General features: G+C 39.1%; 4 protein-coding genes across 5 annotated transcripts in view; 3 read left to right on the top strand and 1 right to left on the bottom strand.

The window, feature by feature from the left end:
- LOC134659319 (WD repeat-containing protein 7) overlaps positions 1-27,564 on the bottom strand; it is a 135,024-nt gene that overhangs the window by 44,789 nt on the left and 62,671 nt on the right. The window lies entirely within an intron of this gene.
- LOC134659314 (histidine-rich protein PFHRP-II-like) lies at positions 1,847-2,983 on the top strand. Its single transcript, XM_063514967.1, has 2 exons — positions 1,847-2,001; positions 2,103-2,983. The coding sequence occupies exons 1-2, from the start codon at positions 1,990-1,992 to the stop codon at positions 2,862-2,864; spliced, it is 774 nt and encodes a 257-aa protein (XP_063371037.1). The 5' UTR covers positions 1,847-1,989; the 3' UTR covers positions 2,865-2,983.
- On the top strand, positions 8,983-10,056 carry LOC134659315 (cuticle protein 38-like). The gene is made up of 2 exons (XM_063514968.1): positions 8,983-9,113; positions 9,229-10,056. Exons 1-2 carry the CDS (start codon positions 9,102-9,104, stop codon positions 9,919-9,921), a joined length of 705 nt encoding a protein of 234 aa, XP_063371038.1. The 5' UTR covers positions 8,983-9,101; the 3' UTR covers positions 9,922-10,056.
- On the top strand, positions 19,024-23,196 carry LOC134659312 (pupal cuticle protein PCP52-like). 2 transcript variants are annotated; one of them, XM_063514965.1, is made up of 4 exons: positions 19,024-19,192; positions 20,381-20,611; positions 21,172-21,360; positions 22,746-23,196. In XM_063514965.1, the coding sequence occupies exons 1-4, from the start codon at positions 19,181-19,183 to the stop codon at positions 23,160-23,162; spliced, it is 849 nt and encodes a 282-aa protein (XP_063371035.1). In that variant the 5' UTR covers positions 19,024-19,180; the 3' UTR covers positions 23,163-23,196. The 2 variants fall into 2 exon arrangements, with proteins under 2 accessions (XP_063371035.1, XP_063371036.1); XM_063514966.1 differs by lacking the exon at positions 21,172-21,360 and adding an exon at positions 21,587-21,772 and having other exon boundaries at positions 19,033-19,192.

The raw sequence follows: 27,564 nt of genomic DNA, 5'->3' as shown, positions 1-27,564 counted from the left end.
TGATTGTCACAGTGACATGGTACTCGTACAAAATGGGTCCAAATTTAAATTATTTGACGGTACATATCCTTAATTCCTTATCAATCGCTTAATATTTTTTTATTATATAACTTTATAAATTATGATTAAGGTAGGTATGGGATAAAGGTATCAAGAGCCAACAGGAGTGGTCATTTCTCCATACAAACGTACTCGACTGTTTCCTCCGTGGGTTTTGAAGCTAGAGCAATGATTTTTTCAACACAGATTAATATTGTCAATATCTGTGTCGGACCGTTTTGCTTTTTTTGATATTTTTGTTTTTTAAGGCGCTAGAGCCCTTCAAAAATGGCCAAAATGGCCTAATTGACTATGCCGCAATGAGAGGCGTGCTATTCAAAACTGACATCAATTAGTCAAAAAAGCAAAACGGTCCGACACAGATAATGTCATAATCATTTAGATTTCCAAATTTGGTTACGATTGGTTAAGTTTTGGAGGAGGAAACAGTCGAGTACGAAACCTCGACTTTTGAGATATTTACGCAGGATTTTTCGCCTTGTCCTTATCGCACTAGTTTTAAGAGCCGCTTCCGTTAGCGAGACGGGTATATTTACCTAAAATATTTAAATCTTAGCTCCTGTTGGCTCTTAAGAGATGGTCTTGACTTGAAGATTCCGCTCCTTTACTTTACTTTACTTTATAATTATAACTCTGAGAGTGATTCTGAAAGGACACAATAATATATCTTAGGTGTCCCTGTGAGAACCCGACCTCGCCTCTAACCCACTTACCAACGAGTGATTAGGTGTTTAACAGCAAACAAACAGTTGAAAACGTAATTACAGTCCAACTGGCTATCCCAACCTCGTATACCACACCAATACTCATGCATAAACAACCTTGATGGGTCAACTTAGAGTTGATATTGAAACGCGATGGTTGTGAGATACGATGGGAAAGTACTAAAGTATGTTGGGCCCGAAAGGTCAGTACGGCCGTCATGCGCTCGCGGCTCTATGGTGTAGTTGATTACGTAAACATAGGGTTAGGGATAATGTACAGACAAAATCATTCATGGAATTCATAAAACTGTGAATAACTTTCAGATTGAAACGCGAACCACAAAAGTTCTGGACAGTGAAGAATTTTAGATTCCAAGAGGTATGGGAGAAAGTAAACAAATTCCTGACCCTATAAGAAGCCAACCATTTTAAAATTATTTTAGACTAGCGACCCGCCCCGGCTTCGCACGGGTTAAGAAATTATACACTTAAACCTTCCTCAAGAATCACTCTATCGATAGGTAAAAACCACATGAAAATCCGTTCAGTAGTTTTTGAGTTTATCGCGAACAAACACCCAAACAGACATACGCGGCGGGGGACTTTGTTTTATAAGGTGTAGTGATACAATAAAGTATACCTAACATCAACATGATTGTAAAGAAACCACAATGTTATCACATTCAAAATTGGATGCATTAAGATTTAGACATAGCTATTGGAACAAATTATAGGATTGCAATAGAAAATTGGTTTGATAGTAAAACAATTTTTTGTTCTTCTTTTCTGTGTGTTAAACGTCTATTAGGTTTTAGAAAGGATTATATAATTCGTACTTAAAATCTTTAAGGTTGTAGAAAATCTGCAGCCTCCGTTCAAAGTTCACGACAAGTACAACATTCGCACTCTAACCTCTTTATCAGGTCAAGATTGACCAGATTAAGATAACTGTCTCTACTACTCATTAATATGCAAAATTACAAAGCGCTGAATCAAATACAGGTGTATTTACTTACATAAAAAGATACATAGTGACACATACCTATCAAATTCAAGCCTCATGTGTGACAAGCAAGGCCTATTATAAAACTTGGTTCACAGAATTGTCAAAACGGATATTTCCTACATTTCTCCCGCCCCTTTTATCGCGCGCAGTTAGTATAAAAAGTGCGAGCAACGCCGAAACAGCATTCAGTAGCCTTCGCGCAGTCTACAGAAGTGCACGATGAGAGTACTGGTCAGTTGAGCAATGTTTAACGTTAACGTGGTGTATTAGTGAAGTGACGACTCAAGGATTGCTTCAATGTCAAGGTTAAAACGGTTCGTGTTTTGTTACAGATTGTCGCCGCCGTCCTCGCCTGCGCCGCCGCAGCGCCCTCGGGCCTGCTGGCTGGTCCCTACGGTCATGGTCTGATCGGCCATGCCGCCCCTCTGGCTTACAGCCATGGCGCCCCTCTGGCTTATGGCCATGGCGCCCCTCTGGCTTATGGCCATGCCGCCCCCTTGGCTGTAGCGCACGCCGCCGTCCCCACCATCTCCCACGGTGACATCCAGGGCGCCGCCATCGATGCTCATGTTGAGGCTGCTGACCACGTCCGCGCCGCCGTCGATGCCACCCGCGAATACCACGACCAGGCTGCTGAGCTCCACGGACAGGCTATCAACGCCGCCGAGGACCACTCGTGGCAGGCTGTTGATGCCGTGAAGACCCACGAGGCTCAGTTGGACGGTGCCGCCGCTGGCGCCGCGCCCATCATCGCTAAGCAGCTGGCCGGCCACGCCGGAGTGTACGCCGCCCCCGCGCTCGCGCACGCCGCCTATGCCGCGCCCATCGCGCACGCCGCCTACGCTGCCCCCATCGCGCACGCCGCCCCCATCGCGCACGGCGGCAGCCACTCCGTGTCCTCCCAGTCCCTGCACCAGACCCACCCCGCCCCGCTCGTGCACGCTCCCGTGATCGCTCACGCCGCTCCCGTCGCGTACGCCGCGCACGCCGGCTACGCTCACGCTGGACTAGCTCACGCCGGCTACGCTCACGCCGGACTCGCTCACGCTGGCTACGGCCATGCCGGTCTTGCCCACGGTCTATCCCACTGGTAGACTATTAGATTTACAAAAAGTGCCAAATATTTTCTAATACTCAAACGTTTCGAATTTAAATTAAAAAAAAAAACAACAGAAAAGGCGAGGATGTGTAAATAAACAAAAAAGAAAAATTATTGCTTTGTTTTCTTTTTAACACCATGCAGATCCACGTATATAATTACTGCCGCAAATGTCAAAATAGATGTTGCTCAACGGAATTTTGACATTTGCGGGAGCAATGCAGTCAGCAGTAATGTCGCACTGCAACATTGCAGCAGTAATGCTTGTGCAGTCTGAATCCGACCTTTAAGCTACAGTAATAGACAAACCTTCAAGAGCGTATTCCCGTCTCAAAGGCCGGCAACGCACTTACAACCTCTCTGGTGTTGCAGGTGTCTATGAGCGACGGTAATCGCTTACCATTAGGCGATTCGTCCGCTCGTTTGCCTCCTATATCATTAAAAAATACTAAATTTGAGTGGACGTACAGTCAACAGCAGAAGTTGCTAAGCAGGCGAGATGTGCAAAATGATCTTGACGCGATTGTTACTGCATGGAATAAGAGCGTGTCAAGGTATTTGTGAACACCTCGCCCGCTTAGCAACTTCTGCTGCTGACTGTACCTACACTTGTACCTACAAGTGTAGGTATACCAGCGGTATAGCGCATTTTCATTTTAACTTGTACTTGTCTAACCGTCACATTTCTGATAAACTGTGGGTCGGTTGCACCAAACTGTTCGTATCGTTAAAGAGTTCGCTAAATTTTTATGTATGACGAGGTTCATAGTAAAGCGCCGGCGCGCGCCGGCTGACGTTGATCAGTCTGTCAAATGTGGTTGGTGCAACTGGCCCTGTATGGGATTGATTTGACATTGACCGTCAGTTTTGTGACGATTGCTAACCCTACATTTCTGTGCCCTTCATTCTAAGATGATATTCCATAGACCATAGTTTATTTCCGAAGAATCGGAAGCACAATTAAAAGCACAGTTCGTAAACTTTATATGTCACGGGGGTGTAGCAACACCGACAACACCGTTTACACCGTGAGAATGGCGCTTCGTGACGGTCCGCGCATGCGTCAAAGATCATGCGCAAACGCAAGGCTGGCTGTATGCGGTCGTCTGTGCGACTATCGCAAAACATCACTTCAAATAAGTCGCTTCCCGCTGTCGTCTGTCCCTTTGTACTTATGCTTAGATCTTTAAAACTACGCAACGGATTTAGACGGTTTTTTTCAATAGATTGAGTGATTCAAGATGAAGGTTTGTGTTATTTGTGTATAATTTGTTAACCCGTGCGAAGCCGGGGCGGGTCGCTAGTAACCCAAATATGGTTGAAAATGAACTCTAATATCTTTGGGCCCATTTTTCGAACGGTATTAGTCTAATATTATTAGTGTGTTGCCATGGTAACCCTCTTACGATTTGACAGTTCTTGGACTAATAATATTAATCTAATACCGTTCGAGAAATGGGTCCCAGGTGTGACCACCTAACTATAGGGTGCAGCACAGGAGCCGTTAGATTTTTGGCGCGAGGCGTAAAGTGTGAAGTTTATGCTTCCGATGTAGCCCACAGGATAGCAGAACCTATTATGCACAAGTAAACTTACGAGAACGGTAGATGGTAACACTTGCTTTGGCGATGTAATACATGTTTATATTTCCAATTCAGGCCACAAGATGGCAGACCCTCCAACGCGCACGTTCTCTATACTACAAAGATACCTTGAATACGAACGTTGTGGAAAAACATTGCGTTTTCTCGAACAACCCGCCATTGCCCATCACAAACGCCAGTGTATACGCGGCCTTATTGGTCATGCAATGCTCGAATCCAAATGGGTTAGTCCTAGTCCATTGTTTTACCGTCAATTAAAATAAGACCTTAAACTATACGTAAGAAGATTCTATTTAGAATATCAAAGTAATGATTAACTTAGGTGTTGCCGTTAATGTAATTGTACATTTGATATTGAAATTTAAATGAGCCAAGCCAAATAATGACTGGTTTTTGTCAATCAACATGTCAATAATACTGTGGTTGATTATAGTTAGCAAGCATTTTGTTTACGTCGACCGTTTGGGTGCTAAGTGGTTTGCAATTAGGTCTTTACTAGTAATTACATAGTAGTAATAGGGAATATTACGCGAAACTCTGCGTAGGAGGCGCCACTCCCACAGTCAGTCACAATCTAAGGGTCTACCGCAAACGGGAGAGCCGAAATGTTGTTATCTAACCTCTCTATCACTCCTGCATATTCGAGCGATAAAGAGGCCGATAATCGAGTTTTAAATTCACGTTTCCCGGTAGGCCCTTTGGAAACAAACCGCCTTGATGTATCAATGTCATATTTTATTGTCTATGAAAACTTGTCAAAAAACAGTTTAAGGTACAGTATGTGTAAGTTACTCTATAGTTTACTAAAGGCGCTAGTGCTGCACTCTGGCGGCAAAACATTGTAGTAATACTCCCTATTAAGTGAGAAAAACTTACTTAACCTTTTAACCATTTGATATTCCTTTCTAGTAATTAGATTTCGAACCGTAATACTTATAGTAGAGATGCGTTTTTGTTTTAAGTATGATGGCAAGTAGGTAGTTGCCGCTACGGACTAAAGCTAAGTACTAAAGTCTGTGCGGAAACAGAAGAGTTGTAAAATGTATGGGGCCCAATACATTCCACGACTCGTCTCTTTCCGCACAGACTCTAAAGGCGAACTTAGGGTACCTAATAAACGTATTTTGCAAGCCTTTATTTTCAACAATGCAACTGTGATAAGATAACGACGTTTGGTAGTAGCACATTGTCAAGTCAAAACATAGGCATACTAGCTGTTGCCCGCGACTTCGTACGCGTGGATTTGTATATTGGTGGTTATATATTCTACATTAGCTTAGAACATTGTGCAGCAAGAGAATCAAGAGATTGCGGTAGGACGGTTAATCATTTGTTAATTATTAATATTATACAACGCATGAGACTTTGTTTCTCACAACCTACGAAGTTTCAAGCCCCTAACTGAATAAAATTGTCCTCGTTATAATCCCTCTAAACCCCCTTAGAAGATTTTCATGTCCACTATTTAATAAAACCTACTACCTAACTACCTATTTACGAAGTTTGAAGTTCCTAGCTTTAAATAAAATTTGAACCCTATACAAACTTTCAACCCCTTTTTAATCATTTTAGGGGATGATTTTTTAAAAGCTGAAATTATTTTTCTTGTATTCTAATAATATGCCTTTATACAACGATTCAAGTCCCGCACTCAAAAAAATGTTTGGCCTCCAAACAAATTTTCAACCCCCTTTTTCACCACCTCGGGGGATGAATTATCAAAATCACTGAAATTAGTTTTCTTCTCTTTTGACAAAATACATTTTTACGAAGTTTCAAGTTTGTAGCTTTAAATAAAATTTGAACCCTATACAAACTTTCACCCTGTTTTAACCCTGTTAGGGGATGAATTTTACAAAACGCTAAAATAACTTTTCCTGTCTTCTAATAATATCCCCAAATAGAAAGATTCAAGTCGCGCATTCGAAAAAATGTTTGATATCCATACAAACTTCCAACCCCTTTTTCATCACCTTAGGGGATGAATTTTCAAAAACGCTGAAATTAGTTTTCTTGTATCTTAATTTAATACCTTTTTGCAAAGTTTCAAGTTCCTAGCTTAAAATAAAATTTGCACCCTAAGACGAAGTTTCATCCTCTTTTTATCCCCCTTAGGGGTTGAATTTCCAAAAACGTAGCAATTACTTTTTTTTGTAATCGGCTATTATGCCTTTCTAAGAAGTTTCAAAGCATTTGTAATGGATTAAAACTTTCAACCCCTTTTTAACCCTGTTGGGGGATGAATTTTACAAAACGCTGAAATTACTTTTCCCGTCTTATAATAATATCCCCATATACAAAGTTTAAAGTCCAACACTCACAAAAATATTTGATCTCCATACAAACTTTCAACCCCTTTTTCACCACCTTGGGGGATGAATTTTCGAAAACGCAGAAATTATTTTTCATGTTTTTTAATATAGTACATTTTTACAAAGTTTCAAATTCCTAGCTTAAAATAAAACTTGCACCCCATACAACCTTTCATCCCCTTTTTAACCCCCTTAGGGGTTGAATTTTTCAAAATCGCTTCTTATCTCTTGTACACTTTATAAATTCAACCTAGTGTGCAAATTTCAACTTTCTAGCTTTTGTAGTTTCGGCTCTGCGTTGATGAATCAGTCAGTCAGTCAGTCAGTCAGTCAGTCAGTCAGTCAGGACACTTGCATTTATATATATAGATAATTAGTGTTTAGTTTGAACACTAATGCTCCTAGACCATAAGTGTGTGAAGAATATGACAATGGTAATAGCTTTATAGCACACCTAGATTTCAATTTTCTGTTGTCTCTTGAAATTTTCATACAAGTATCTATTGTTTTTAGATTTTTTGGAATACACAGTCGCGGGTCATTAATGTCATTATCATTGTTATTGTACTTAAATTGTATGAGCGCTATGGAATGATTTATAATATATGAACATGTAGGTAACTGTTGTAACTTATTTACTGTTAATAGCTGTTAATTAGTTAATACTATTTACTGTAGCAAGTATTTCCCGATATGATGTGTAATCTTTTATCAAGCATCTATGTCTGTAAGCGATATAAATATATAAATAACAGGAGAAATGAAAAAGCACTACTTCGGGCAAGACTCGGACTTGCGACCTTTTAAAACATCGGTCCAATCGCTCTTAACCAACTGAGCTACAGAAGCTTAAGAAGCGTGCGAAAGTTTCAATTCCTTCCTTCTAGGTACATCTACCATAAGAAGGCACCGGAGTCTTAAGTCTCAAGCGAACTGATCTAAATTTTAACTATACACGTCAAACGATCTCTGAGAAAAATGCATTTCATTCATTCATTCATTCATATTATTTATTTCAGATAATAAATGATATATATTACATTAAAATTAAAATTATGTACACAGTTATAATAACAATAAATAAACATGATTAAAAAATTAGATTTACCCATACATTTAACCGATTTGCAAGACCAAAGTGACCCCATTAGTTCTTCGTAAACAAAGTTTTTTGTACGAAACACTGAAAAAGGAGATCAAACTGCGATGAGCCATGCTGTTTTAAGTGTTTTACTCGCTCATTACATTGTATCACTACTCCTTCTAATATGAATTTGTTACTGTATCCACAAACCTGTTTTGTAATCGTAGCTTTGTTACTTTTAGCTTTATATCCATTATATTGTACCCTAGCGCTATATATTTTAGATTAATCAGTGTGTGTGTGTGTGTGTGTTAACCCTTGTGTGTTACTGTTTTTTGTCCCAAATAAAAAAAAAAAACTACAATTTTGCGAAGTTCTAATTTTGTGTTTGAACTAGATATTAAGATAATTAAAATCCTTGTTGGTTATCTAGTTAGCCAGGAAGCCACTCGCCGCCTTCCTGACATGCTCGTTATTTGGTTTGCGGAAATATTATCGCCAATCGAACACGTTTTCGGTGTTAAATGTCATAAAAAACATAATTTTAATGGCCGTTTTATAGCTTTTCTGACAACGCGCAAATATGTCTGTAACGAATATAATGAATAATTATCTCGGAGACCGATCTCTGCTCGGAAAACATACAAAAACTCAAAAATACGCGTTTTCCTAGAGATAAAACATAGTTTTTCGCTCCCGAAAACCCCCATATGTTAGAGCCGTTCCCGAGATCCCTGAAATATATATACATATAAATAAATAAATATACAAGAATTGCAGTTGAAGTTGATACGTTTACCTATATCAAGGTAATATGGCACTTTAAACTTTTGACATACGCACGGAAAGTGCTGTTTCCTGCACTAGTTCGGGAATGTGGTGCTACTTTCCTGTAAGTACTGTAAAATAAATAATTGTATCAAACACAAAAAAACACTTGAGCGATGTATATTACGCTCGAACGAATAGCAATGCGGTAATAATTATTTCATTTAAGCCACCGTAATAATCATAATCAAAAAACATATCGATAACAATACAACTTGAAAACCAACCGGCCATCACGGCTAGCCGGCGCGCCGCAAAATCTGTCAAAATGCCCGCTTCCTGCCACCCTTCCCGCCCTTGAGCCGCTTACTTTTTTCCACCGGCGCCTGCGCACGTATAAATACGCTACGCGGCGAAATGAGAGCAATCAGTAGCCCTCGAGCAGTCTACCACAGAAGTGCACGATGAGATTTCTGGTCAGTTGAATATATTCAGTGCTAAGTGTTCAGTGAACGTGTTTGTGTTAAAGTTGGATTTGCGCGGATTGACGGAGTGTCTGGATTGGAACTAATGATTGTTTGTTTGTCACAGATTGTTGCCGCCGTCCTCGCCTGCGCCGCCGCAGCGCCCTCGGGCCTGCTGGCTGGTCCCTACGGTCATGGTCTGATCGGCCATGGCGCGCCTCTGGCTTACGGCCATGGCGCCCCTCTGGCTTACGGCCACGCCGCCCCTCTGGCTGTGGCTCACGCCGCCGTCCCCACCATCTCCCCCGGTGACATCCAGGGCGCCGCCATCGACGCTCATGTCGAAGCCGCCGACCACGTCCGCGCCGCCGTCGATGCCACCCGCGAATACCACGACCAGGCTGCTGAGCTCCACGGACAGGCCATCAACGCCGCCGAGGATCACTCGTGGCAGGCAGTTGATGCCGTGAAGACCCATGAAGCTCAGATTGATGGTGCCACCGCCGGTGTTGCGCCCATCCTCGCTAAGCAGCTGGCCGGTCACGCCGGAGTGTACGCCGCCGCCGCCCCCGCGCTCGCGCACGCCGCCTACGCCGCTCCCATCGCGCACGGCGCGCCCGTGCTCGCGCACGCCGGTCCCCTCGCGCACGCTGGTATCGCCCACGGCGGCAGCCACTCCGTGTCCACCCAGTCCCTGCACCAGACCCACCCCGCCCCGCTCGTGCACGCCCCCGTGATCGCTCACGCCGCCCCCGTCGCGTACGCCGCGCACGCCGGCTACGGCCACGCCGGACTCGCCCACGGACTAGCGCACTGGTAAACTGTGATAGTATGTTTAATACCAAAAAATATCTAATACTCAATTGTTTGTATTGTCAATGTAAATTAATAAAAAAAAAAACAGGCAATAGAGGCGAGGATGTGTGAATAAATGAAATAGTATTTTATAAAACCACGTCTGGAGTTTTACTACCATTATCCCTATATAGCCGTGTCAGATTCATTACTTTGTGTATTAAATTAAATTAAATACACAAAGAAATAAATGAAATAAATATTTCATAAATCAGAAATGAAAATGTCATGTGACAGTCAATAAAGATTTCATTTTGAAACTGTTCGATGCATGTCAACAAAAACCTGTCATTGTCAATAACAAGAATGCGTCTTTATCTTTCGATCGATTGATTCCGATCCGAAAATAACCACCCACTTTCAATCTCGACACCTACAAAAACTAGTCGAGACATATCCAGCCAAATAATTAATTTACCACGCTAAAAGCGGAAGTTAAAACGGCGGGCCTTGAACGTGAATTCCTTCGCATATCGAAAAAAATGGATCACGGATTTGGAGCGGCCATTACAAAAAACCTTCATACGTCAGATAATTAAAATTAAAGCCCGGAAGCGAACATTTCGTTAAAATTAAATTATATTCTCAATGTCGTATTTCATTTACAATTAAATAATAAGTCGTAGACGTGATTACGAAATGGGTAATTAAAACTATGTAACCAGAACTAGGAACGGATTTGGCATTGGCCGAAATGGCAGGATCGAATGTTTCACGGCTACATAGGTACAGGTATTTCAAAGCTTGTTTGTGATTGGCAGGGTGGATCCATTTGATTTTATACCGTATCACTAACGAAATAAAGTGAATCGGTGTTTAAAACACGCCGCCCAGCATACCTAAGATAATTGACATAATTATTATCTTAATGTTTACAAATACTAACTATATAATAAGTTTTTGGCAACAATTTAATTTTTGGTACAAGCTTTTATCACTGACTGTACTTTTCTTACGACAGACAACTAATACTCATCGAGACAATTCTAAAAACCCCTAACACAATTAGGTTGCGTTGTTTCATCACAGAGTTCCTATGGCCACCTCCTGTCTCCATCATCAGATCAGTTCGACAGTACCATATAATTGTATTGTCATCAGAACTACATACAGCTGCCAATTTTCATGACACTACGATCCTTGGAAGATGGTTAAATTAGTTACCTTAGATTCCATTACATAGTTACATACAGGTCGACCTAATAAAAGCTTGTTAAAAACAAAAGTATATATGTAATAGGAGCGTGTTGATACTTCAATCATTATATCATTAATCATTTTACAGGGCACCGTTAATGATAAGTTTTTTACCAGTTTCAAGTATGACATTATATTGACGATAGTTATTTAGCTCCTAGAACCCACATTTATACGAAGGATAGTAATTATGAAACTTATCAACTATGCGTCAAATAACACACTTATAAATAAATATAGCCTTAGTAGGGTCAGCAAGAAAAATCAGCAATATGAAGTGTCTAGAACTTTTGTGTGAAAACATACCTATGAAAATAGCAAGTGTGGAAATTGCGTAGGTATGAATTTATTTCATTTAGGTTCAATATCTGGGAGACCGAGCAAAGCTCGGAAAACATATAAAAACTCAAAAATGCGCGTTTCCCCAGAGATAAGACCTAGCTAGATTGATTTTTCGCCCCCGAAAACCCCCATGTAGCAAATTTCATCGAAATCGTTAGAGCCGTTTCCGAGATCGTCAATATATGTATATTATATAGAACGAATAAATAAGCAAGAATTACTCGTTTAAAGGTATTAGAATCCAACTTTCTGTCAAAATATAACCATTATTGCCGATGCCGGGGAACGTGTTCTTTCGGTTTATTAGTTACTCAGCCGGACACCTTCATTGCACTCCATGTACCTACAGGCACGCTCCGTGATTGTTACGCCATTTTGGGTTCTAGCTAAATTGGACATTCCATAGCGTAAGTAGGAACAACCAATTTTGCTAGGACCCTAAGTTACGTAACAATCCCGTGTCGTAATGCAAAGGAAATACCTGCATGAGGAGGCAACTCATTCCACATTCTGCACGTTCTGGGACTCTATGTCTTCTAACTCTAAGAGTTTTGCAGATAATACTGGATAGTTATAAACATAAGCCTACAAAGATATTTAGTTGCAATCCATACCGCACTTAATTTAATTTAGCCTAGGAGGTATCCTGTTAGTATTTTAGCTATAACTAGATGCATATGTATAGCCCTTTGATTATAGCCTATACCTGTCAAATGTTTTGACATAACTACCTGTCGTGATAGCGAGTCAAAGAATTCGTAGCCAAGCCGAAACAGGGAATATTATTACGCGAAATTTTGCGTAGGGGGCGTCACTCCCAACATAAGTAACAATCTAAGGGTCTACCGCATACGAGAGAGCCGAAATTTTGGTTTTCTAACCTCTCTATCACTCTTGCATATTCGCGCGATAAAGAGGCAGATAGCTGAGTTTCGATTTCGCGTTTCCCGGTAGGACCGTTGTAAACAAACCGCCTTGATGTATCAATGTAATCTAAGCATACATAGGGACACACAGACAGCGGGAAGCGACTTTGTTTTATACTATATAGTGATGCGTAAATACCAAACTCCTGCCCTCAATCAACATAAATTAAAGAAATACCTAACAATAAATCGATCGTAAAACCCAAACGCCTAACAAAACTGCATCGCACGCGCATGTCGCAAACCATTGCTACACAGTAGTTTCCCAGGCGATGTTCTCATGATCTTTGTAACCTAGGTGTCCTAGGTTAGCTGGGTCGTGGTGGTGCACGAGTTCGCGCGGGCCCTTTGGTAGCTGGTTCAGTTTGGTAACGATAGATGGCGGTATTATCAATTTAGAAAGTAGTTAATATTTATTGACTTAATCAATGAAATGAAACCCTGAAACCAAAGCCTCAATGTAGGTCAGCTAGATGGCGCATTCATTGCGAGTTTGCGTAGGCCCTTTAGTAGTCGATTCAGTTTAGTGTAGATAGATGGCGGTGATATCAATTTCGAAAGGAATTAATATTATTAACTTAGTCAATGAAATGAAACTCTAGGTTAGCTAGATGACGAATACATTGCGAGTTTGCGTAGGCCCTTGAGTAGTTGATTCAGTTTGGCGTTGGCAGATGGCAGTGATATCAATTCAGAATAAAGTTGTGAAGTTTGAATTTATTTACGGGCCTTAGGTTGTCTAGAGCGTGGGCAAGCACAGACTGACGTACAATTAGAATTTATTACTAATTAATTCAATTTGGCGTAGGTAGATGGCGGTGAGCTCAATTTGGAAAGAATTTTCTGTACAAAGAATTTACTGTCACTTTGTACGATGTAATATTACAGTTTTGTCAGTATTTTTCACGTTTGGACCAGCCCAGTAACATCAACTAAGTTGTTGTTAAGCATATATCTGTTTTCCATCCGGCTGTGTGTCAAGACCCGTTATCTCGGAAACGCGTGGAGGAATAGAGTTGAAATTAAAACCATATACTCAGGTCTTCAGTCCCTTGAAGCTGTGAAAAAATCAAGCACCTAGAAGTTAACGTAAAAACAAGATACGGCCGTTTATGCCCCAAAAAAACGTATATTTCGACACTCTCAAGGGAATCAAAACTATAGGGTACTTTCCGTTGACATAGAACTATGAAATTTGGCAAGTAATATCGTGTTGTACTACAAAGTAACTAAAGGGAAAACCTGAAAACTAAAAATTTGTTAAAAATAAAAAATAAATAACTTATACTTGTATCGGAACCCTCGAGAGGCGAGTCCGACTCGCACTTGTCCGATTATTTTTCAAGGTACACACCTAACCTGATAGGACACATACATACACCTAGTCCTATAATACAAAAATGTCAATCTCAAAATCTCACGCAACCAAACTCGTTTACTGCAACACTTTACTGAACTTGAACTTCACCTATGCGCAGGCGACGCTTGTTTCCTTGTCAATGGAATTTGAACTTTATTATTTATGACTAAGGTTCAGAGTTAGACTATAAGTTGATAATGTAAATAAACTTCGTCATAAACGTCGTATGGAGATTAAAAAGTGTCTGAATAATCAACCTAAGTAAGTGCATAAATACGTATTTAGCGAATTAATAAATTGCTTCGTATTAAGGCGTGATTCCACCAGTGTGCGGCACTGTGGACTGTGGAGTACAAGCATATTAAGTACAAAAATGTTTGTTCTGCACAGTAGACCAGGATCTCTAGAACTGTGTCGTATGCATAATTCAAATTGGTACACATTAACTCTTTACCAGGCTAAGGAATATATTTCCCACATATGGCACTTCAAACACGTGTTCTATTTTCAGGAAGACTGACATTCAATTGTCATTTTTGAACTGTCAGCCTGGTAAAAGGTTAAACGTTGTTGTGCGCATGGCTATGCCTATATCATTTTATATTATTTAATCTGTAGGTACAATCGCCATCAGATATATCGGAGCGGCCAAGGTGTTCACAATATCTAAACGCGCACTCTAACGCCCTGACAATAGAGGCGTGTTCAGATATTTGTGAGCGCCTTGGACCCTCCAATATTTATTATTTATTATTATTTATTACAATATATTTACACAGCATTACAGTTCGCACCAAAGCGCTGGCAAATTTATAGGTACATGCAAATAATATAAATTAAAAATATGTCAAGTTATTTAAAATATACAACTAGGTAATATACATTTTCGTGTCAATCAATAAAATTAAACAAAAGAAATGAAATTAAATCAAAAAGTTTCATTCATCCATCCTCTCACAGTATTTCAGACATTCACGACACACATTCACCCATCTGCTGGCAAACACATCGCAATCAGGAGCTGATGACAAGAACGCGTTAATCGTCCTGAGTGCTCGGAGAATCGGAGAGTTTCTGCAGGAAACTGTACGCGCAAGAGGAACAGCTAAAAGGCTAGGGCACCGCGGCCTGAGCAGGTTCTTGGGCACGAACGGTACCGAAAGTCTTACAAGTCTTGACACCAAGTCGGGACAGTCGCTGTTCCCCCTCAATATGCCACACATGTATGTCAAAAATTTGTAATTACGCCTTACCTCCAGCGAGTTGAAGCCAAGTGATCCCAGCAAGAACTTAATAGGGTATAGATAGGGATAGTACCCATGCATTTTTTTATATATATAATATATATGATGGCGACTGTACGTACCAGTATATTATTTCAGATACATAAATCATAAGATGCAAAGGCTACGCAGAACAATATAAGCAAGTAGGTGAACTAGTTTTACTTCAGTTGTTAAGACTGAATATAAAACGATACTATTTCAATTTATTATTAAGAGGGACTTTAGCCTTTTAATGGGCATATGACACCCTTATTAGATTTTTATTTAACTTATTATTTTATAGGGCCTTTATACTGTTGCATATATTAGAGTAGTATATAGTATAATTGTTAGAGATTATACAAAATGGAACTTTGCAATGAAGTTCAAAATCATAATGGGAAAAATATTCGCTCTGCCTTAATGTTTCAAGAAAAAGTAGCCTTAAAAGCATAAAAATGTCTAAGGCAGGGGGTTTTAAAGTGGGGGCGCGACCACGTTTAAAGGGGGCGCGGGGCCTCGGGAAATTTGAACACGATTACCTAATAGTTCTCAGTTTTCTTGCATCGAAGCAAAGGGGGGCGTGGGAACTTCGTTTTAGACAGCAGGGGGGCGTGCATAAAAAAAGTTTGGGAACCCCTGGTCTAAGGCATCAGTCAAATGCTTATAAAATACTCTTGTCTCCGCTAATGGTTGTCTGAAAGAGATCGCTCTTTAGCGATTAGACCGCCTGTCCTAAGAATTTTCAAAGTCATAAATTTAATTAAAATGAACAGAATGTACATATATTTTTGACATGTCCGACTTCCCTGTGTCAACAATAATGATAAGTGAAGTTGATGACAGAAAAAGTTTCTAACAAACAGTGGAAAAAACACAAACATGTTATAAATAAAAAATAGTACGTAATATACGTATCTAAAAGTAGTTACCCAAGTAGCATTTTAAGCTGTATAAAAGCTGTATATAAGTTTATTTGTATACTATGTATAAGCTGTACACTTAGGCTGTACAAAGTCTGTATAAGCGCTTATACAGCCCTTATAAGTTAAAAAAGGGCCCAAATTATACAGCTTTTCGCGTTATTGGAGCTGTAGAGTAGCTGTATATAAGCTGTATAAATTGTATAATAGCTGTATTATAGCTGTAATTTGGTGTAAAGGAAACCTTAACACTACAGATAATATCTTATAAGTATGATTTAAGAATATAAGTTGTAAATAAGTTTTTAAAAAGAAATACAAGAGAATTAAAATAATTTAAGAAAATGTCTTCTTGTTCATTCGTAATATTTGTAATGGCGACAAATGTTATAAGTGGATGATAAGTAAGGGACTTTAAATATTAATAAAGGACCTTGGGAGCGGATATTATACAGGTACCTAAGTGCCGATTAATATTTATTGTGAACCTGTGTATATTTACCGGCAAAATATTCACGCGCCTGCAAAATAATCAAGAGAAACACAAGAAAAAAAAAACAAAATGCTAAGTTAGTGTTTGTTTTTAAGGTTAGAATGTATTTTTTTTATTAAATATAATTTCTTTTGCTATAGTCATTATAGTCAATTTATTTTAAGCTGGTAATCTTAAAACGGCTTTAGTTTTTGCTAAATATTTGCAAGTATTTCTTTAATTGCATTTTTAAATACGTTTTTATTCATTGTAAAATGGCGACAATTTTTAAACAGCCTACAAGATAGTTGGAGAGCATTATAATATTAGTAGCTTTACTATTTAATTAGTGGAGTAACTTTTATAGCTTTTGGATTCAAATCAGCTTTAAAATAGAATATTTTTAATCGTTTGGCTGTATTTTGGTTCTCCGTACATAGGGTATAATCCTACAGTTTTATAATACACTCAGTGAGAACTCGTAAAACTATACTATACTTATACGAGTGTCAAATTACGCCACAAAATTGCTTTAATCGGCTCTGTCAGTAATACAGAAAAAAGCTGTACTATAGCTATCATTTATTCTTTTAGTTTTATAATACCCTTATAGGCAGAAGTTATACAACTACTATACTTATAGGAGAGTTACATTACGCCATAAGAAATAGTTTTAAAACGGAGTTGACGGATATTTTTGTACAGCTACAAGTGCCAAGTGATACTACAATACAGCCAATATACAGCTTTTACGCTAAAATTAGCTTGTAGTGTCTCACAACTCTTAAAGTTTTAAAACGGAGTTGACAGATACTTTTGTACAGCTACAAGTGCCAAGTGATACTACAATACAGCCTGTATATAGCTTTAAGGATAGAATTAGCTTGTAGTGTCACACAACACCTAAAGTTTTATAGTAGATTTTTCATATTCTGATAAAGCACCTCATGCTTACGCAGTATCCTTTATAATGCTTTTATACAGCTTGAGCTGTATAATAACTGTAAAATACCTTTTATACAGCTTAAATCTTTTCTGACACCCTTATACGTCTCTTAAATTACTCTAAGTTCTAAATTGGCTGGTATATTGATTTTGCCGACACTTACATGCTACTTGGGTAACCCTTTTCCACGCATATTCGATTTATCGACCACATGCGCGCCAACAAGAATTCAACTTTAGCATTCCGTTTTAAGGTTCAAATTAGATTGCACTTTCGGGAAATGTGACTTGTCATCAAATGAATCAGCAATCGAAGCTGGATTAATTGGAATATATGTATCTCAATTTTTTTTAAACCTTGGTGAAGCCTGGAAAAGGGTTATAACCATATATCCGCCTTATAGCCGTTTCATGTATATGAAGAGCACTCCAATAATTAAGTGAAGTACATTATTTAATGTAATCACACATCACGCGCCCCGGTACGCCCCCTTAAGTAGAATAATAAAACTCGTCTGGCATTTTGTTCGGCTGGTATATAGCAACAGCAAAAGGGCTGTGGTCGCCTTTAATTATTATTATCTATCCTGTGGTTGAGGAAGGAATACAATATCCTCACGCCCTTGACAAGTGTCAGTGATCCTGCGAGAGGGCGCCTATGGCAAGCACTCTGGATTAACGTGGCAAATATTGATCTGTGAAAATTAACATTGAAATGGGGTCCCTTTCTTTCCCATAAAGTTTGAAGTCATAATGTATTGTTTGTCATATTATCACTAGTCATAAAACCGAAACTGTTAACTTTTCAGGATTTTCGTAAGGTTATCCTATAGATAGGTTAGGTTAGGTTAAGTTTGTTTGATGGAAATCCTGAAAAGTGACGCGTTTCTGAACCAAATGAATTATGACTACCGAAAATGCGGGCAAACAATACATAATGACTTAAAACTATTTGGGAAACAATAGAGACCCGATTGAAATGCCTGTGCCTAGGGATGAAATGCCTAGTATTGATGATGAATGCCTCTATGCTGCCTGGTTCTCTAAATCATTGCCACATTATCAACACACACACACACACACACAGAAATACAAACGCACACGCACACACGCACGCACGCACGCACGCACGCACGCACGCACGCACGCACGCTACACACACACACACACTTGTTCTGTGGGACTTGTGTCAATTGTTCTGTCAATTTGTGTCCTATAATATTTATTTTATTTAATGCTATTGGTTGATTTCTCTCGTCTCCGCTAATCTCCATTTCTGTGGATTGGCAGCCTTTTATGAACTTTGCCTTTGATAAAGGTTTCGTGCTTATAATGTGCTTATAATTATGATGATACCGTTATGTTAGTTTAGAAATATTTGAATGTTGGAACGACTTATTTCAAATTTTCAGTAATTTTTGATTCAAGCTCGTACTTAAAAGCAGTTATCGTTACTTGCACATGCATTTCGTTTCGTAAGAAAGTAATCTTTGGCACTCATAAGTCATAAGTTAACTCACTTACACAATTTAATCTGAACTACAAGCATGCACGAATGCATTTAATTTTCTTACGCAACACCCAAAAAACACGCATCCAACAATTCCAACATGGCGCCTCGCCCATCATCTGTCAAAATGCGCGCGCATTTCCTGCATGCCCGCGCTGCAACTTTTTTAATTTCTTTTTTTTAAGGCAAAGATCATCCAGTTTCCAGCCAGTTTGTTCTATATTGGTCTGGTATATAAGCTAAACGGGTGCGTGAGGAGGCATCAGTAGCCTTCGAGACGCAAGATGAGAGTTCTGGTCAGTAGTTCTCTTTGTCTATGTGTTATTTTTTTAAAGTGTAGTGCGGGGACAAAGAAAGTGTTTTTCGGATAGCTATATCTTCATTTAATATAGATTCAGTGAAGTATTAAAATAGACAGGACTTATTTTGTTTCTGTTTGTCTAATAGACCGATTTCTTTGTGTTCATTATAAAATTTATGAAAAAATATTTTGTATAGTCTTTACAATCAAATAGTAACCTTTTTGGAAATGTTTTATTTTATATATTTAGGAAGTAATATATTAAAGCAGAATGCTAATATCCCTAAAGCTGTTTAATTCATAATTGGTGTCTAAGTTTATAAAACTAAATTTAAAAAACAATAGTGTTTACAGAAACTGTTTCTGTGTTTCAGAAACGCGTGGATTTCTGATTCTGAAACCGTGTTTCTAAACAAAATGATCATAGTGAATTGGCTTTAATGTGTCTATGAAAAAATGACGTTTATAACGGCACTCCCTCCCTTTGTTCTATTCAAGTCAATCAAGTCAATGCAAAGTATTAGGCAGACTGCAACTACTACAAGCCAGTGAAATACACGCATCAACTTACGAGTAAATTAAACTAGACAGTTGCAAAGTGCTCGCGTGACGACTAAATTAAAAACTGAGCGACTACTTAACATAAATCAATTAATCAATTTTATATCGAATCGGCTGCTAAAGTGGTTTAAAAGTTAATTGATCTTGTCTCATACGATAACATTAATAGTTACTACAAGTACTTATGATATTCCGCAGACAAATGTTGTCAATTATTAGGATAATGTTACTTATAACGTTATTATACTAAGTAACTGTATTTATTCATTACTAATGCATTAACGTTTCCGGAAACATTTAACGGCATTAATTTGATTCACATTAAAATTGCATTGATATTAATCTACAAAATGGGTTTACCAGTAATTTAGGTTTTTACTTTCAACTTGTGTTCAAATGAGTGACGGCTAAAGTACCTAAATACCTATTACCGATACATTATATACTTTGTTATGAAATTAAGAACGGTTTTAAAAGATGTTAACAGTTTTAAATCCAATATTAGTTATTATATTATACAAATTTTATCTGCATTTCACTTCGATTGGGCGAAATATAAACTTTTTCAAAATTTTGCAAAATTTTCTGATTATCATCTTGCATTTTTGTCATTTATCAACAGATCCTGTCCGCGATCTTCGCCTGCGCGGCCGCAGCGCCCTCGGCCCCTGTGGTCGCCATAGCCCCCATCATCCCCGCCGCCATCCCTACCCTATCCCCAGGGGACCTGCAGGCTGCCGCCATCAATGCCAAGGTTCAGGCGGAGGACCAGGCTCGGGCGATAGCGGAGCAGACGAGGCTAGCTGCTGAAGTAGCTAGGGAACAGGCTGAACTGGCTTCAGAGGGTCCAAAGGTCAGTTTAGATTAGATATTGATTTGTTTTAATGTCATCCTCACACTATCTCTTGGACATCGCAGGCCGCAACCATTGATGGCACTCGTTTTTTTATACCACATCGGTAGCAAACAAGCATACGGGCCGCCTGATGATAAGCTGTCACCGTAGCCTATGGACACCTGCAACTCCAGAGGTGTTACATGCGCGTTGCCGACCTTTTTAAAAACCTGTACACTCCTTTTTTGAAGAACCCCATACTGTAGACCCTCGGGAAAACCTCGGAAGGGAGCTCATTCCACAGCCGGAGCGTCCGCGGGAGGAAATTCCTCTTAAACCGCACTTGTATCGTAATGTACTATTTTAATTGAACCTTAGTATCTATTCCAAATCCTATTAACCATTAGCACCTAACGATGTCGTAAAGCATGTTTATGTGACAAAGTAATTAAACTACACAAGAAAGACCAGAACAACCTACTAGGCATTCCAATTAGCCTGTTTCTTTCCTAACTTTCCCAAAAACGAAGACATCTACATATACCTAAACGTAGACCTAAAACTAGTATTTCATACAGCCTTTAGCCTACGCGGCACCAGCCCCCGTGATTGCAGCCATCGCCGCTCCAACCCCAGGGGACCTCCAAGCGGCTGCCATCGACGCCAAGGTCCAAGCGGAAGACCAGGCCAGGGCCATAGCAGAGCAGGCGAGGTTAGCAGCTGAAGTAGCGAGGGAGCAGGCTAAACTGGCGTTGGAAGGACAGAAGGTATATGGCTATTCTATGTTGAACCCTAGTTCTGAGGAAACTTAATATGTGGGAAATAATCACGTGACTTTTCGTAGCATCTGTCATCGCAATACATTTTTCCTTTCGTTTGGCGTTTTTCAGCGCACAATTGTCATCCTGGCTAGGTGACTATACTAGTAGCAGACCAGGCGAAGTTAGCTGCTAATAGCAATAAACCTAGACCTAAAACTAGTCTCTCTAACAGCCTATAGCCTACGCGGCACCAGCCCCCGTTATTGCCATCGGCGCTCCGACCTCAGGGGACCTCCAAGCCGCTGCCATCGACGCCAAGGTCCAAGCGGAAGACCAGGCCAGGGCTATAGCAGAACAGGCGAGGTTAGCAGCTGAAGTAGCGAGGGAACAGGCTAAACTGGCGTTGGAAGGACAGAAGGTAAATGGCTATCCTATGTTGAACCCAAGGGTTTAGGCTGCTTTAGAATCCAAGATCTAGGTGGAAGACCAGGTGACTATAGCAGACCAGGCGAGATTAGCTGCTGATATAGCGAGAGACTAGGCTGAACTGACCTTGGAAGGCCAGAAGGTATGTTCTATGTAAGGAAACCCTAGGGATCTTTAGGATGACGCTAAAGTCAAGGTGAGCGAAGCGGAGCAGCGGAATCAGTGACTATGGGTATGTTAACCCTTAAATGCATAGTGTTGCCAAATGTCTACAAAGCATTAGACAGCTCACAGATTAAGGGTTAAACAAATTCTATTTGTTCCTGTATATTATTTCAATAGTAAAACTAATAAATTTTCCGAATTATTATATAAATTTACGCAGTAATTTAATTTATAAAAATTACATTTGTTTATAGACGAAGTGTCGGAAAACTTGGAAAAAATTGGAAGTTGATGATTTTTAGTATGTGATTTTGGGCAGATTTTTCTGGGTTTGTAATTATTTTATATTTACAAACTTTATCATAGGAACATCATAATTAGTGTACCTTTCTGATGGCAGTTAAGATTTTTCCTATACCCTTTACTAATAGCTATATATTTCTAAAAATATGATTTAGCCTATGCAACTTTTAACACTGATTTTGCAGTGAAAATCGACGATATATTTTTTTTTACTATTTTTCCTAGAAACGGCATACAATTATATGATACATATATTAATTTCGGGTAAAAAGAAAAAATCATGCATTTAAGGGTTAAACTCTAGTGTTCAGATTGCTATGGATGCTATAGTACTTACTAATTAGTTAAGGCCGAAAAAAATACGCGATTATTGCCCGCTCTCCCCCACCTGAGATTTAGTGAGGTTCGGCTTGACCCCTCTCCCTCTCACGTACCTAATTAATAAACACCCTTATGCCTGTTAAAAACATTGTTACATACCCAAATTTGTATTACAGGAAAAGGCGGAAGAAGTGACTTCCATAGTGAAAGAAAAAAACGAGGAACTATTCTGGAACGTGGAAGACAAGAAATGGCAAGCGATAGACGCAGTGAAAACAATCGAAGCGAAAATCGACGGCGCGGTCGCGAACAACGCTGAAGCTTTAGCAAAAAGCGTCATTCCAGTGGTAGCTTCTTTGCCTTATGCTAACCTGGTATACGCTCCTGGATTAATACCGCTGGTTAAAGATAAGATAACCAAGACTGCTGATAAGGATAAGATAGAGACACCGAAATTGGAAGGGCTGGCGTTGACTCAGGGTATAGGGTTGGCTGGAGCCCCGTGGCCCTCCCTGACTTTGGTTCAACCAGGGCTGATAGGGGCACCGCTGCCGCTGCAGCCTGTGCTCACGCCAATCATCAAGCAGTGGTAGTTTAGTTAGTAGGCGGAATAAACGGTGATTTTTATATGTTATTTCATTAATGTCCCAATATAAAACTACTATTCGCTAGGTGCACGACTGGTGCTGCCCTCATTTTGGCGGACTTTCTACGTTAAATCTTATGGAGTAAAATTAGTTCAAGCGGCTGCCGCTAGTACTAATGGCGGACATTCCATAAGATTACCTGTGTTTGTGACGATCAGCGCCACTTCCCCCTCCACCGACTTCGCACCTTGCCAATTATTTAACCCGAAAAAATCATAATTTTGCATTTAAAAATGGCAATAGCCTAATTTAGAAATATTCTCACTGACATTACATCGGTCCATCCCAAATACCGTAAAATGTGCCTAGTTTGCCCCACTAGACAGTCGCCATCAGATATATCGGATCGGCCAAGGTGTTCACAATATCTGAACACGCACTCTAAAGCCCTGATAATTGAGGCGTGTTCTGATGTTTGTGAGCGCCCTAGCTGCACCGATATATCTGATGGTTACTAGGGAAATGCGGCCAGTGTCCTGGGGACTATGCCCCAGGTGACATTAGGTTTTGTATAAAATTAATGTAATACCTTTGTAAATATTTATAGTGATTAAATTAAATTATGTTGATCGTGCTTCAACAGATTTTATATATGAAAACTATACCACAACCTCATTTAAAGTTACAACATGATAGTAGTGATTTGCTACTTTAAATCAGCATGTATATCAACATACCTATACTCGTAGCTGGTCAAGCAGATCTTGTCAGTAGAAAAAGGCGGCAAATTTGAAAAATGTAGGCGCGAAGGGATATCGTCCCATAGAAAATTAGAATCTCGCGCCTTCTTTTATTGACAAGATATGCTTGACCTGCTATACCTACCACAATATAGCACTAGGCACATTTCACAGGAACAAAATTAAACGCACGAAAAGCAAACACAACACGATTAATCCAGTAAAATTGTCGAATTTTGTAACTCTCGCTCTCGGGCTCTTTTCTCGCTGTCGTATTGTAGCAAATTTAGTCTTCTTTAAAAATGTCTAAGGAAGGTACTTTCAAAAACTAGTCCTCCGGGTTAGAATCGCCCAAAACTTAAAAAAAAAACCGAAATTTTCGCGGTTTTTTCAATTTTTGACATAGTTGCGTTCGGCGCTCGAGGTCGCAAACTTGGATTATTCATTGGGCCAACATCATAAATAAGTCTGCAAAAAATCAGAACTAACGTATTTGACGCAAACGCTAAATGTATAAATTTACTGTATTAGATTAGAACTTTTCTTACATTTTAGTTCATAATTTGCGTTGATGTCTTTTGTTCTCAAACAGCCAAGTTAAAAAAATCTGTTCGGGAAAGACATCAACGAAATAATAAATTGATTAAGTGAACATCATAATATAATCGAAGTAGAATTTATAGTTTAATAATATATTACTACAGTACTATTTCATTCAGAGACACCTTGTTTCCTTCAAATGGAGCCTGTCACTCGAGTCTCAAAAACGTTGTACTACCGAATTGGCCACAAGATATATTTGTGATCAATATTTTAGTTCAAATACCACTCATATACAGGGTGCTTCCTGTAACAGAAGCAATAAATTAAACTAAAGGCTGTACTCCTCAAACTGACCAACATTTGTTCAGCAAATTTTAAAAATTATGAATCCTTTAGACTTCCTCTTTTTTATACAAAATAAATATTGCCTTCAATGTACGCTGACATCTGTGTGTTTGACGTTGCTTATCACGCTTTAAACATAACAAAATTTGCAATACATTGCGTCTTAGAATAAACTTTAAAGTATATTAAAAAAAAACATGACTTATTTTCAAAAGTTCCTGAACAAATGTTGGTCAGTTTGAGGAGTACAGCCTGCAGTTTAATTTATTGCTCCTATTACAGGAAGCACCCTGTATACATTGCTCAGCCAATCAAAACCCAGTATAATAGAGTAATTGCAACATTCCGCTAACCAATTCGAATATGCTACGTATGCAAATGCGCATTGCTGCATAATGTTGCAGTCTGGTCGTCATTATGGATTTCTTGGCCTTGGCGGGTTTGTTAGGGTTCCGTAAACATACATGTTACCGTAAAAACCATTTTTGAAGTGAAAACTTGTTTAGCGGCGCTGTGCACTTTTTGAGGTGGGAAAAAATGATAAACTCGAGACAGCGTAAGGCGATCACGTGACCGTAAGGGGCGTAAGGCGATCACGTAACCGTAAGCTCCGTAAGGTGGCCACTCATAATTTAAATGGCATTTAAATCAATAAAGAAAAACTCAATGTTATTTGACATTTATGTTGCGGACTCCTTTTCAAGACTCTTTACCTATGTTCAAATAATTTGACGTTGTCATGGCAGTATGTAAATAAACATGTCAATGAAAAAGTGTAATCTTATTTGAGAATGATAATAATATATAATACATAAATAGAATACCTCCACTAAACGTATGTATCGTGTTACCGGGCGTCAGTAACATAGTGAGGTGAGTTTTCACTTCTATCGGCACTCCCGGAGTGCAACCGTTGTTTTTTTTTCAGTCAATAGTAGTTTTCGCAAAGTGCCTTGGTGAAAACGAACAGTTTTCACAAATCATTCCATAATCTATGTAGTACCCCCAATCCCTATTGTGCTTACAGCGGGTCTTGGGTCGACTTTTTTAACATGATCCTATACTGTTTATTTATCTATTGATCAAAGTTATAACAGTAATTGATAGACTTCATAAATGTGACGTTACCTATGAAAAAGGACCTTATTGTCGATGGCGCTTACGCCTTTGTTAACGATGCTCCGATATAAATACAATGCCGCGCGACGCTGAGCGGCGTAAGCGCCATCGACAATAAGGTCCCTTTTCATAGATAATGCCCCAAATAATTGCTAGATAATAAACACATTATAGCGCTAATAAACTCAACAAGCGTATCGTGCTAACTCATAAGCTCATAACTCTACGTTTAACTGCAGATTAGTTAAGATCGTTTATCATTCGTTAGTCTAATTAATTTAGTACTGGAAAATGTTAGATATTTACTTTAACATATTTAAGAAGTTTTCACTTCAAAAATTTCAATGAAGGGTAATGAAAACAGTTCGAGTTATATGAAACATTACAAAATAGCCCGTTTTCGTTATTCTTGAGTGTACTTTGATATTACTGTCAGGGTTCAAGCGGAACGGCTTTCCAACTTTCGCGTCCAAATTGCCTTACGCAAATCTAGAATTTACTAGATTAGATAGTATTCAATTGAGTACTCTAGTTGGTCTGAGTTTCATAATTACAGTTTCCCTTTTTTGCACTGATTAGGTAGTTCAAGGGTCATTGTACTGTGACCTGAGGAATTAGATTTATTAAGACGATTATTTCACAGATAATTTCAGCAAATATACCTAACATCCCTCTAGTCTAGTTGGTCTGAGTTTCATAATTACAGTTTCCCTTTTTTGCACTGATTAGGTAGTTCAAGGGTCATTGTACTGTGACCTGAGGAACTAGATTTATTAAGACGATTATTTCACGGATAATTTCAGCAAATATACCTTACATCCCTCTAGTGCATGTCTTAAATATTTAAAGCAAATAAATTACTAAGCGTCACTTGCACCATCCCACTAACCCGGGGTTAACCGGTTAAACCGTGAACCCAGTGTCAAATTGTACTGGTAACCATAGTAACTCCAGGTTTAGCCGGTTAGCCCCGGGTTAGTAGGATGGTGCAAGTGGCCCTAAGTAATATTTATCTGGGAGGCCGAAGCTTTGCTCGGAAAACATATAAACTCAAAAATGCGCGTTTTCCCAGAGATAAAACTAGATAGATTTTTCGCCCCCGAAAACCCCCATATAGCAAATTTCATCGAAATCGGTAGAACCGTTTCCGAGATCCCCGAAATATATAAATATGTATATGAAATATCGCTGAACATTTTCGCAATGAATGTCAATAGTTTGTATTGCAAGTTGATTAATACGTAAAGCGCAACCTACAAACTTGATCTAAATATAACTGTAGGAAACTAAACCGGGTACTATACGTAGTACTATATTATATATGTACCAGGAACAATAATAGCGGCCTAGACTGCTAGAATACCTGGGCTGGACTGTAGGCCGAGATCCGACCGCTTCATTATCGTTCTATAGTTACTTTTCAGAGTAAGATGGAAATGATGGATTAGAAAAATATGTATTATATAGGATATTAGAAATTCTTGTAATAAAACCTGGAAAATAAAACGTTGGAACGTTCAACACTTATAAATTGTTATCGATTACTACATACAAAATATAAATAAATAAATGAAAAACAAAACAGGAAAACACACATCATAGGACAAAGGCTATTTTACCCCTTTAAGGGATCTCTTCCACTAACGATCTATATATGTATC

This window comes from Cydia amplana, chromosome 24 (assembly GCF_948474715.1).
Source record: "Cydia amplana chromosome 24, ilCydAmpl1.1, whole genome shotgun sequence".
Taxonomy (NCBI): Eukaryota; Metazoa; Arthropoda; class Insecta; order Lepidoptera; family Tortricidae; genus Cydia; species Cydia amplana.
Note: the sequence above shows the minus strand (reverse complement) of the source record. Positions and strands in the feature narration are given on the sequence as shown.

What these genes read in the sequence shown, in the direction of transcription:
- LOC134659312 (XM_063514965.1), top strand. An exon ending in TGGCTTCAGAGGGTCCAAAG is followed by an intron (nt 20,612 to 21,171) that starts GTCAGTTTAGAT and finishes TATTTCATACAG; the next exon opens with CCTTTAGCCTACGCGGCACC. An exon ending in TGGCGTTGGAAGGACAGAAG is followed by an intron (nt 21,361 to 22,745) that starts GTATATGGCTAT and finishes TTTGTATTACAG; the next exon opens with GAAAAGGCGGAAGAAGTGAC.